The sequence below is a fragment of the Lissotriton helveticus genome, chromosome 1_1, assembly GCF_964261635.1.
Source record: "Lissotriton helveticus chromosome 1_1, aLisHel1.1, whole genome shotgun sequence".
In the NCBI taxonomy this organism is placed as follows: domain Eukaryota; kingdom Metazoa; phylum Chordata; class Amphibia; order Caudata; family Salamandridae; genus Lissotriton; species Lissotriton helveticus.
This window is the reverse complement of record NC_136057.1, coordinates 1,156,136,787-1,156,150,465: the sequence shown is the minus strand read 5'-3', so window position 1 is coordinate 1,156,150,465 and position 13,679 is coordinate 1,156,136,787. Positions and strand designations below refer to the sequence as shown.

The 13,679-nt window shown below is 43.5% G+C and overlaps 1 protein-coding gene across 1 annotated transcript in view; it reads left to right on the top strand.

The window, feature by feature from the left end:
- The window catches only part of RELN (reelin), a 1,711,021-nt gene that overhangs the window by 961,302 nt on the left and 736,040 nt on the right, over positions 1 to 13,679 (top strand). The window contains exon 11 of the mRNA XM_078679027.1: positions 7,659 to 7,804. Within this exon, the coding sequence (XP_078535153.1) occupies positions 7,659 to 7,804 (146 nt within the window). The remainder of the gene's footprint in view (positions 1 to 7,658; positions 7,805 to 13,679) is intronic.

The window sequence follows — 13,679 nt, the reverse complement described above, 5'->3', positions numbered from 1 at the left end:
CGATTTCCTCCATGGGACACATGACACAGTGCTAGCATTCGTAAGCCTGTATGGCATTTGGGTTGCTTGCCCCATTTATTGCGATGGGCTTAAAAGTGTGAGTGGAGTGTAGATGGGCTAAGGAAAGAGAAAACCATTCTGTCTGTGCCTCCGAGTCTCTAAATGTGGCACCTGAAGAGGGGTACACATTCAAGGCAAAGGGGAACCCCTCAGCCCTAATGTGGCCCAGGTGATGTACTTTACATAGGGGGTGGATAGTTTGGCACCAGTGATTATCTGGCATTTGTGCCGACCTTCTGGTACAATATGTTGTTTCTCCACTGTTCAGTTGCCACAAATATGCATTTTCCACTGGTGAGGATGAAAATGTCATCTCAAAATTTCCTGACTTCAATACTAGGTTGGCCACAACCTGTTCAGAATTGCTCTCCACTGGTGCCTTTTGTGATCCATAGTTCTACATATTAGGAACAAACATGCCAGTACTTAGGGCAGTTGTATTGAGCCCTAGCAACACTCACAAATTATCAGTTACCCTCCCTCGTGAATAATGGAATATATATGTATAATTATTGTGAGCCATCTGTGCTTGATTATAAGTGCTTGTTGAATTATAGCATACTTAATTCCATACAGCCAACACGTGTTTGCTGCAAAAGGCTGCTTTTTCAAGGTGAAGCGATTAATTAAGGATAAATAGTACTGAAATCCATACTAAGATTAGTTGTGTAGGCATCCAGTAATTAAGGAATGACATATTTGTATCTCCTAAGTAGGCGTCGCTTGATACACCTACCCTCCTTCCATTTCACAAAGCCAGCGCTTTTATCAATGCCCTAATTATAAGCAAAATCGACAATTATAACATTCTCCTAGTTTGTATTCTCTCCACTACATATGATCAGCAATTCTGCCACCATTACATCCTATGTACTCCTCCCAAACACTTCCTCCACAGACACTTTACTGGCTGGCTAGACCTAAACCAGTACAAATGATTTGTCAGATATATCAAGTCAGTAAGATGATGATGATGAGGAAGGATAGTTTTTAAGGGGAGCCCATGAGAATGTTCATAAAAGAAATTGATAAGTGGACTGATGACCTGCAGGTATTTCCCATACTGACGTTTCAAGTGTTGCACCACTGCCTAACACCACGATTTTGGCCTTACTGTAATTTATTGAGGAAATGATCATCCATACAGCATTGGATAGTGGATAAACAGCCCCCAAATGTGTCAGTCTTGCCAGAGGAGGATTGATTCTTTAATGTTGCCTGCAGTACAAAAGTCCACCATGGACTATTACTTCCTGACTAACTACCATCTTTTCTCCTACCTACCGTTCATCCCAAAAACCCTAGATGATCTAATCTTCAGCAATCTCACACTGAATCCCTCTAAATACATCCTGCTTAACCTCTTCAGTCTGGCTTTTGAGTAGTTAATTTTGTTTACTTGTGTGTCAACTTTTGTCCTGTCAGCCAGGCACAACAGCCTATTCTCCACCTCTGTTCTGCGCTCTGCACCATTAAACACTGTTGTTCATGTCCCCTGTCTGGCAACATTTGCTTCCCTTAGCACCACTTTCTGGCACCAAACTCGATTAAACTATTCTATCTCTAAATCGATCCATCACATTCTCCTGCTGCTCGTCAGTTTCGATGGCAACCAATTAACCTGTAGTTGTCACCCACGGACCACATTCTTTTCCTTTCTCACATTAAACTACCTCCTTACGCAACATTACATTCATATTTGTCCTCTATTAAGACCTAAACACAGATGACACTATTTTTTTTCTCATTTCCTTTTTTATCCCCTCACTACCAAGAACTAGATGACCTCTAGATGGTCATCTCCAGGGGCGTAGTTTGGTCAGTTAGATTGGGAGGGCGTAAGCTTCAGATATCCCAACAATCATGATGGGATATCTTGTTAAAATACGTTATGAGAAGCAGGACACAATGGGGTTTTCACAGGCAGTGGAAAGAGAGAGTAGTGTGGATTGTTAGAGGTACTTAAAAGAAAACAGTTTTAAACTAACCACATTTTAAGGCAGAGACAAGAGAGAGTGTGTGTGTTTGTTTTTGTCAGTGTTGGCACATAAAAATCCTGGGTGAAGTCCGACAGATATGTCACCATACCAGACTGAAAGCACCTGTTCCAAACTAATTACTATTAAAGACATTTTTTAGGGGGTGGGGGGGGGGGTGAGGATTGTAACACTCCGATCCCCCACCCGAAAGCTACACCCCTGGTTATCTCGTTTCTTATGGAGGGCTTAGAAACTAAAATACTATATTTACTCTCCTCTGCTGCAAACATCCGCATCCGTTACCACATTCTCATGTCTAACACCGTAACCAAGTCCAGCTAAACTACAAACCTTTGATGGGCTGTTCAACATCAGCATGTGTCTGGAAACACTATCCGCCATTTCCTCCACAGACATATAGGAAGTTAAAGACATGCAAGACCAGCCCCTCCTTTCATTTCACAAAGCCAGCGCTTTTATCAATGCCCTAATTATAAGCAAAATCGACAATTATAACATTCTCCTAGTTTGTATTCTCTCCACTACATATGATCATCAATGCTGCCACCATTACACCCTATGTACTCATCCCAAACACTTCCTCCATTGACACTTTACTGGCTGGCTAGAATCCTTCACTCCAACAACGGCAACCTTCTAACCACTCAAACCTCTTGTGTACTTAAATGAGGTTGTGAGTCCTTCAACCCATTGGGAGACCACCGCTGACCAGCAAGAAGCATCGCCCCATCCCACTGTTCAAGATCTCATTAAAGATCCACACTCTCCAGTGGCTAATCATTTAAGCAATCCTGTTTCCAAATCCCTAACCCCCTCACTCCTCTGCCCAATGATAAGGAGCACAAAGCGTGAAGAATCTCTAATCGGATAGTGCTATATGTGTTCTTATTGTTCCCATTTCCAGTCAGCAGGTTCTCAACACCATCTTCAATTTCGTAGCTTTCCCAACCCAAACTGCTCTTTTGTCCTTGTGTACCAATTGTCAATATGTGTAGTGTTTCTGAGAATACAGTCCACATGCAATCAATGCATAAATTGGCTTTTTATAGACGCAAGCATCTATTAGGAAGCTGATAATAGATGTTCTTTATTCCAAATATGTAAGAGAGTGGTCTTCAAACTTTTTTGTGCTGAGCCCCCTGAGCACAACATTTTGGAGACCGACCTGTCTTAAAGTTTCAGATGGGGTGGATCGAGTCAGGCGTATGGATTACTAAATTATCTGCACTTTGGGAATTCCACTGCGACAAAACTCACATTCAGGTCCTCTTCAAAGCAAAATCCCAAACTCCTTTGATAAGTACCATCCTGACCTTACTCTACAAAGCTGTTTCCTGAACACTCTGTAAATTTACACCCAAACTCAATATACAAAACTCTCACTTAGATAAATCCATTTATGGACTTCGTCTGCAAAGCACCACCCAGACACCACATGCAAAGCCCTGCCCAGGCCACATTCTAGAAAACCCCATTCGGACACGACGCTACAAGACACTGTTTAGGGCACGTCTTCAAACCCCATCTAGATCTCCCATAAAAACTCTAACCAAACCTCCCACAGAGGTGTTTTCTTTGAAGCCACAACCAGCCTCTATCTTCAGACTATGTGGTAGTGACTAGCTGGACTTTTTCAATTTGAATGACAGAGTACCAGCACTTCCAAAAAGTGGTGCGATTCGTTTAACAGGAGAGTACCAGCACTTCCCAGTACTGAACATTTATTCTGGAGTATTGCATACCTTCAATTTTATATTTCCATTTCAATCACTGCCAATCGTGAAATCCCATTCTTGAAATTCCGATCCAGCAATGCCTCCTCTAAGTCCCATCCATGAAAGCTGTGGTTGGTGGTTCTCTTCAAGGCTACCCAGAACCCCAATAAAAACACACCACATCTACTGTTGACTTTTGCGTACTTTATACCTGCATGACTAGTAATTTGATGTCCCAGCCAATGGAATAATTATCACAATCACCAAAATCTGGTATTTTCCCTACTTATCAGTACATATTTAAACAGTACATTTAAGAAGAAAGCACTTTCAAATGTGTTCCAGAGCTCCCTTGATGATCATGGACTGATAATTAAAGTAAGCAAAGACAGAAAAGCCATGTTAAAAACATGTTGAAAATGGATACAGGCAATTTTATATAAAGTTCTTTTTAAGAATCACGACCACGCCTTGGCACAATAATAAAACATGATGGTATGGCAGCTGTTTTATCTTGAGAGATCTGGCAACCCTCCTCACATCAAAGCCCTAGCTCCCTTCAAGGCACATCCAAACTTCAGCTCTCTGCACACACGTTGAAATGACCCCATTAATGTCACACTGTGATATTTTTTGTTATTGTAAATCAGATTTTTTTTTAAGTCTGCAGACACTCATCATAACAATTGCAACAGACTTTCCCAGAACAATTTGTACACCCACCTCACTTTCTCACTAAGGGCCAGATGTAGTTAGCTAAATACCGGTCGGTAACGGCCGAAAATCGGTGAATTTCCCGTTACCCACCGGTATTTAGCCCTTCCCAATGTAGGAGGCTGTAAATAAGGATTCGGTAATTTACCGATTCCTTATTTTAAGGAATCGGTAAAATACCGATTCCTTAAAACCTATGTAGGTAGCACTTAAGTGAGTGCATTTTTGCTTTAAGGATTCGTTATTTACCACCAACTACAAGTTGGTGGTAAATACCGAATACCTTTAAAAAAGCAATTATTTGCTTTTTTCAAAGTGCCATGTGGCAGACATACATGCCCTTAGGGCATGTATGTGCGCCACATGTGCACACATGCACGATTCAGGCGTGCAACAGGATGTCAATGTGACACCCTGCCACCCTTGAATATGCTCCCGCTATTACCGATTCGGTAATACCGAATCGGTAATAGTGAATGGCTTCCCATTCATTCCTATGGGCCTCCAGGCCCATAGGAATGAATGGGAAGGTATTCCTTATTACCGAATCTGTATTACCGATTCGGTAATAAGGAATATTACAGAATCGGTAAATTTTACCGATTTTTTTACCTACATCATATTTACCGATTCCTAAATACCGAATCGGTAAAATTCGGTATTTAAGAATCGATAAATTGAGATTACCTACATTGGGCCCTTAGTTCCAATTTTTTTTCTACTGAGCACTGTCCACATCAAGAATGAGTGAATTACGATATAAGGCCAACTGTCTTAAAAAAAATAAGCCAAAAAACACACAACGACAATAATACATTGCATCATTTTCACAAAAGAAAACCATGAGTGAGTTTCATTGTTGTGGGACTGGCATACATGCTAACATTTTAGAAGAGGAAAGTGGGAGATTTTAAAAGAATAATCAGAAGAAGGTATTTCCCTGTTGACTTCTATTGAAGGAAAGGCAATCTCAGGTGGGAGACAGCCAAAACAAAGCCATTTTTGGCTACAAAAATCTGGAGTATCCCGCCTGAATCGGTATGTATGGACTCTCATGACCTTGAGGGCTGTGTGGACTTGCATAGTCTTCTAAGGCCACCACTACCCAGACCACTGATTGTAAGACATTATGAGCAAACCGCCAAGAGGCAGTTCTACATAGTGAGTGTTGTAAAAAATGACACTTATTTGTTGCTCCTTAGATTTTCTGAATATTGTATGACAAGGATCCCCTTCAGGTGGTTCAGTGACACAAAGATTATTGGAAAAGTATAGAGAGCAAAGAATTTAAATAGGTTATGGCGCTGCGTGTGGTTTCATTGAATTATGATGAACTTTCAAGTACCACTCTCAGGGACAGCAGTCCGTATGTATCTAGCCGTACAACGTGATATGGTTATTCAAGTTCAGTAGGCGAAAGGGCACAGATGCGAGGATGAATCGTAATACAGGTGGAAATATGTTGTGGTTGTCTAGCAAAATCAAAAACGGGAGCAGAAAGAGGGATATGCTAGGTCCACCCTCCTGTTTCAATCGTTGACCCACAAAATCCGAAATCTCGGATAAAGGACCTAGCTAGAAAAAAGGAAAAAGATTTTTCTCTCAGTCGGAGTAGGAAAATCTGGCATGAAAGGAAAAATGTCCTTTCTTGAGTCCCCTCACTCACCACGGATTCCCCACTGTGACATTGCTTCATCATAGGGACCATCTCATCCCGCTGCGGGTTGAGGCGTGCTACGACTTGCGACACTACGTAGGAGCACTGTTTTGTGAGGAACTATGTGTAGTGGTGTAAGTGGAGTGGGTGAGTTAAAAATATCTAACTAGTGGGCAAAATAACTTTATTCTGGCTCCTAGTTGATATGTTAAAAAACGGGGTGGGTCTCGAGGGTTCCTGTCTTCAATGGATCATATCAATATGCGGTCTCGAGAGATGAATCAGGTGAATATGCCAGAGAGGAGATTACTCTCAATGTTCGAGATCGAAACTCTCAGCCCCTCAGAGTCCATGAAGCGCACAGTGTTGCTTTTTAACCAATACTACGTGATTGTTATATCATATGCATTAACCTCGCTTGCTTATTAGCTGTAGCGTGACCCATTTTTCCTCACTTTAGGTCACTGAAGGAGTGGTACACACAGGGCTGGACCCTGTATGTCCTGAAGAATAGCATTGGGGAAGCTCGAAACATGTTGACGTCCACTAGGGACTCCTGACCCATTGAAGACGACAGGAACCCTAGCAACCCACCCTGTTTTTTAACATATCAACTAGGAGCCAGAATTAAGTTATTTTGCCCACTAGTTAGATATGTTTAACTTACCCCCTCTACTTACACCACTGCACTACATATAGTTCCTCACAAAACAGTGTTCCTGCGTAGTGTCACAAGTCGTAGCACGTCTCAACCTGCAGCGGGTTGAGATGGCCCCTATGATGAAGCATGTCACCGTGGGGAAACCCTGGTGAGTGAGGGGACTCAAGAAAGGACATTTTTCCTTTCATGCCAGATTTTCTCACTCTGACTGAGCCAAAAATCTTTTTGCTTTTTTTCCAGCTAGGTCCTTTATCCGAGATTTCGGATTTTGTGGGTCCACGTTCGTGGTTGTCTAGCACACATAAGTGGCACGCCAAGTGTGGGGAACTTCGTCAGTCTTCCTGTGAATAGGAGGGGAGTTGCTTTGGTTATTGTATGAGAAATTAGGTAGATATTATCTAATAGAAATAAAAAACTGTTTAATGTCTCATATAGCAACGTTTATGTAAGTACCATGTCCATTGCTACTATGTGCCCTTTCAGGCCTCTTTCATGCTCTTCTTTAATATAAAGACTGTGCATGCACATTCAGCTGATCTGTGGTCTTTAGCCGCAGCATGGCCATTATTATGCAAAATAAATAATAACAGGGAGCTATGCAGGTTATTGTGTATTAGAAAAATGTATTCTATTGAGCTGATGAGGCAGCACAGGACAACGTCTGCCTTCTCAACTATGCGATTTCCTCATCCTTGGGCGAACTTAGTCATTTGCATTTCCTATGATGTCATAAAGGCGAGTGAAAGGGCCAAGGATGTCACTTCCGTTTCCTCCTGTGATTATGAGGCAAAGACCCCAGTGTTCCCTCCGCTGAACTGAATTTAACAGACTGCTTTTCTCTCTTGTTACAGCATAGCTGCCAGTCGGACGGCAACGCCATTTACTTCCATGGCACAGAAGGCAGCGAGTTCAACTTTGCCACAACTCGGGACGTGGACCTGTCCACCGAGGATATCCAGGAGCAGTGGGCCGAGGAGTTCGAGAGTCCGCCCTCCGGGTGAGTGCCTCTCGCTGGCTGTCCTTCAAGTGTGCAGGCAGACTTCACGCAGTGCTTAAAGTGCCAAAGGGAAGAGTGCGCCCACTCTATGGTGGTTGTTGTGGAGGAATGAAGGGGTCTTAAGTGAGGGCATAATACGAGACAGACTGCGTGCATCGTGTGCTTCATTAAGAGGTCTTTTTACCTCTTTCAGTGACTCATAAGAACGTGCAAGGCATGGCAACTTTAGTTGAATGCAGTTGCTAGTTCATTTGTCAGAAATCTAAATTAAATGAATATCTTGTGGTTTGAGCCAGTCTGTGTACCTGTATTTCATAAATTCTATCAAGCATGCCCTGTTGTGTGATAGGTGAGAACAATTATAGGACAAAATATACAATATTAATTAACATATTTTTTATTTGATTTAATAAAAATAGTAATTTGATGGATCAGCAGCTTCGAGCCCATGGAGTTCTAGGGATTATTGGTTCATAGTGTGCCCCATGAAAATTAGCTGTAGATGGAAGGGGTGCACGATCTGGGAAATACAGCAGAGGACCTCTTTAATGTCTTGTACACTTCCATAATATGCTGTAACAGTGACTTATGTATATATGATGTTCTATGTATTTATAGATTTGTTGCTTGGCTTCTGTTCTGTGCACAAATGTAAGAGACAACTAACGAAAGGAGCTAAGAGGCATAACTGAGGGGGAAGAAAACATCCCCACTATTCGGGAAAACAAATATTCAAAAACAAACAACTATGAGTAAAGCAACGACTTTTTATCCAAGGCTATGGAATGTTTTTAGTCCCTTAATAATAGCCCTCGATATTTACATAGTCATGTGATTTTTATATTTCAGTGTTTTTGTATTCATACATGAAACGGTTTGTTAAAAAAATATGCTTTTATACTAGTAAAAGGTCTTTAAAAAGTCTGGAATTCAAAACATGGTGCATATACGTCAGCTGCTGGGGGGCTGCTACTGCTCGAATAGCCAGGTCTTGAGGAGTCTTTTGAAGGTTAGCAGGTTCTGTGTCTGCCATAGGAGGATGGAGAGGGTGTTTCAGGTCTTGGCGGCGAGGTGAGAGAACGATCCGCCACTGGAGGTCGCTCTTTGGATGCGGGGTACTGTGGCGAGGTCGGCGGAGCGGAGCTTGCGGTTGGGGGTGTAGAAGCAGAATCGTCTGTTGAGGTATAATGGACCGGTGGTGTGGAGTGCCTTGTGTGAGTGGGTAGGGAGCTTGAAGGTGATTCTCTTGTTGACGAGGAGCCAGTGCAGGTCTTACAGGTGGAGTATGATGTGGCTGCGGCGAGGGATGTCGAGGGTCAGGCGTGCAGAGGCGTTCTGTATGTGTTGCAGTCATTTCAGGAGTATGGCCGAGGCTCCTGCGTAGAGGGCGTTTCCTTAGTCCAGCCTGCTGCTGACAAGGGCCTTGGTGACCGTTCTTCTTGTTTCGGTGGGGATGCACCTGTAGATCTTGCGGATCCTAATTATAGGACTCCTAAACTGAGAAAAACCTGACTTTAAGACTTTCGGTATTCACAGAAGGCATTTAGGAGTCCTAAAGTTAGGAGTCCTAACTTTACTACTCCTAAACTGAGAAAGATCCTAACTTTAAGACTTTCGGTATTCACATAAGGCATTTAGGAGTCCTAAAGTTAAAACTCCTAACTTCTGTGAATACCGAAATGAGTAAGTGTGTTCTGTGAATACCAAAATGAGTAAGTGCCTTCTGTGAATACCAAAATGGTAGTAAGTTTAGAATTTTGTCTTAAGTTAGCTCTGCAAATCGGGCACTAAGTATTTTAGTGTAGTACCACTCTACACAGTAACCTAACCAGAAGCAAGATAGGATTATTAAAGAAAACATTTGAGGCTGTGATTAGCCATACCCCTACTGCTCATGTACCTCATGGAATTACTTTACTTTGACCACTTATCACCCCTATGTTGTAAGTGGTTTCTGTGTGTGTCTCCTCAATCTCTTATTGGTATATGTTTATTCCTTTAGCACTGGTTCACTCTAACCTGTGCCAGGGAAGCTACCTCTTCCTTTTTGTCTATATAAAACCCTGCTGCTACTTGGAGCTTGAGCCATTATATTAATTCTCTCAATAATATATATGGGATAAAATATACCACTGCTGTTTTTTAAAAGAGTATTGCAGGTCCCAGAGGAGCTCCATGACTATATAGAGGAAGGAGACTGAAGCCCTAGTTACTTTAGAAGGTCATGGAACTCAGAGGTGACTTGCAATCAGTGTAATCTTTAGGGTTTTTGGGGCCCGGTGCAAGACATATTTTGGGGGCCCCTTTTCAGACCAATGTCGAATTTCATTATCAATTTTCCTTTAATTAAAGCTTGCAAAATACAAAGCAATACTGAATTAAATGTTAAATTATCAGAAAAGAGGTCGCACTAAAATAGCTGAAAAGTTTTCAGTAGAGAAATAAAGGTGATATAGACAGAAAATAAATTTCATAGGAGTCCCCTTGGAAGATTGGTGCCCTGGGCAATTGCCCAGTTTGCCCATGCCTTAAAATGTCTCTGCTTGCAATATCCCTTTAATGTATTTTATTTCTTAAACTACAGGATCACAAATCAACCTTCCCAAAACATCTTAAATCCTTTGGGTCTTGCTCATTCATGTTCATGCAGACAAGGCGACTAAACACAGAATCTGTACTGTGAAATTAAACACACTAAAAGGTGCTATTAATTTTTGCAAATATATATTAGAATCAGGTTGAAAAAATGCTGTGGCCCAGATGGTGTAGGCACATTCAGACTTTCCCGCAATAAACTATTGGGTGGAAAAAAATAAAATGTTGCCTTAAACATGGGGTTTCTGCTGGTAACTTTTTTTTAGAAAAAGACATCAGGAGAAGGAAAACATTGCCTACTCTATATTATAAATGCAAAAAGAACAGCTGATGGACGGAATGCTGAACAAATCAAACCTTCACCTTGAGTCACAGATCTAGGTTAAATCCATTGTTGTTTTTTTTGCTTACTATGCCATTCCAGTCTGGACCCAGCCATATGCAAATCAGTCTTGACCCTGCCCTGCATGGGAACAGTCCAGCCTGAACTACCATTAATTTCCTCCATGGACCAGAAACAAGTATCCTGGGACCGGTTTCAGGTTATCACCCCTCATCAGCCAGGTTATCTTGAATCCGGTGGCATAGCGAGCACAAGACCCACATATTGGCATACCATTCGCACTTAGGGGCCCATTATGATGTCGGGCGGATTGCCCCCGCCAGGCTGGCGGTAGCCACTGCCGGCCTGGTGGGGGCAATCCGCCCGACATCATATCTAGAATTCCCCCCCGCCATATTAGAATGTCGGGGGGGACCGCGGCGGACGGAAAGACCGTCCGCCGCTTTTCCGCCCCGGTTGCCTTGCGACCGGGGCGGAAAAGGATTAATATGGTGGCGGTGTCTATGAGACACTGCCAGCCATATTAGGATGCCCTTCCTGACATACTTTTCCGTGGTGGCAATGCTGCCACGGAAAGGCATGCGGAGACTCCCTGCGGGGGCCCGTTTCGGGCCCCCTGAGAGTCCGGGGGTGGGGGGTGCACATGGTACCCCCCCGCATTTCAACGTGCAACATGGCAGGCACCGCGTGGTGCCTGTCATGTTGTGCTTTGAAATGCACAACGTGCATTTTTACCATTGCGGCGGGCGGCGCTTTCTGCACCGCCCGCCGCAATGGTAATGCTCAAGGCGGGACTGCCGCTCCTATGGCAGGCGGTCCCATTTTGCACGAGGATGGCGGGGCGGGCAAAGTCCGCCCGCCATCCTAATGGGGGCCTAAGTGCACCAAATGCAAAAAGAACTGATGATGGACAGAATTCTGAACTTGTCAAACGTTCACCCCCAGTCACAGATCTGGGTTAGATCCATCGGGTTTTCGCTCGCTATGTCATTGCAGTATGGACCCAGCCGTTTGCAAATCAGTCTTGACCCTACTTCCCATGAGAGCACTCCAGCCCGAACTGCCAAGCCAGGTCCTCCCTGGACCAGACACAAGCATCCTGGGACTGGTGTCGGGGTAGAACCCTTCATCAGCCTGGCTAGCTTGAATCCGATGGCATAGCGAGCACAGGACCCATGCCTGGGCATACCCTTCTCACTGATGGCAAATGAAGGATGATACCCAGAAATTGGTCCCTGGATGCTTGTTTCCAGTCCAGGGAGCAACTGGCCTGGCAGTTCGGGCTAGACAGGTCCCATGGGGAGCAGGGTCAAGGCTGATTTCCTTATGGCTGGGTCAAAACTGGGGTGGAGTGGTGAGCAAAAAACACAATGGATTAAACCCAGAGCTGTGACTGGGGTTGAATTTTTGATTTGTTCAGCATTCGGTCCATCATCTGTTCTTATTGCTTGTGTCACGCCAAGTGGGGAGGGCCCAGACGTGGGTCCCGTGCTGACTGTGCATCTAGATTCAAGCTAGCATGTTTGCTGACGAATAATACCCTGAAACCAGTCTCAGGATGCTTGTTTCTGGTTCAGGGAGGACTGGGCTTGGCAGTTTGAGCTGGACTGTTCCCTTGCGGAGGAGAATCAAGACTGGTTTGCAAATGGCTTGGTCCAAACTGAGATGGTGTGTTGAGAAACAAACTCAATGGATTTAACCCAGATCTGTGACTAGGGGTAAATGTTTAATTTGTTCAGCATTCCGTCCACCATCTGTTTGTTTTTTTGCTTTAGTCGCACCAGGTGGGAAGAGTATGCCCAAATGTGGGTGCCGTGCTCACTGTGCCACTGGATTCAAGCTAGCGTGGCTGATGAGAGGTGATACCCTGAAACTGGTCCCAAAATGCTTGTTTGCAGTCCAGGGAGGACCTGGCTTGGCAGTTCGGGCTGGACTGTTTCCATGAGGAACAGGGTCAAGACTGATTTGCATATGGCTAGGTTGAAAGTGGGCCGGTGAGCAAAAAAATGATGGATTAAACCCAGTTTTGTGACTGGGGGTGATTGTTTGATTTCTTTGGCACTCCGTCCATCATCTGTTCTTTTAGTCACTATATATTATAAGACTATTGTAAGTCAACTTTGAGTTCTATAGGAAACCTAAAGCCAAGTTCCTTTATAAAGACATGAAGCTTAGAGGTGACTTTCAATATTTTTTAATGTATGGCACTGGGCATATTATTCCTTACGGTAAATTGCCATGCCATCACCCTTTCCACAAACAGCTTATATCTTTGGTGTCTTGTTCTATCATATGAATGAGCTAATATGATTGCAAACATGAAGAATAAAAGCAGAAATGTCAGTGCAAAATTAAACACACCAAAAAACATTTAGTAATTTGTAACATGTTATAAATGGGGGTCTCTAGTTGGCAGGGACTTGTGCCCTTCCAAGTAGGGACCCTTCCTCCTCATCAGGGTAAGGGAGTTACACCCCGGAGATAACCCCTGCTCACCCCCTGGTAGCTTGGCACAAGCAGTCAGGTCTATCTCAGAGGCACTGTGTAAATCATTTGTACCAACATACACAGTAACACAGTGAAAACACTGCAAATGGATGCCACACCAGTTTAGAAAAATAAACAATCTTTATTTGAACCAAACAAGACCAAAACGAAAAAAATCAAACATACAGAAGTAAAGATATAACTTTTTAAAGGTTGAAGCGAGGGGTCGATTCCTTAGTCCCAGAGGAGTGGAGCCATCAGTTCTTCCTGCACACAGGAGGAGTGTTGCATCAAATCCTTTCTGCAAGTGGACATGATGCAATGAATTTCGGACTCGCTGTCTCGATCTTTTACTGCAGAGCTCTGTTGATGAATACTTGGCGCACAGGTGCGATCCACAAGAAAATCCAGGCATTGCTAGTTGATGCAGCGGCAAAACAGGTGCTGCGT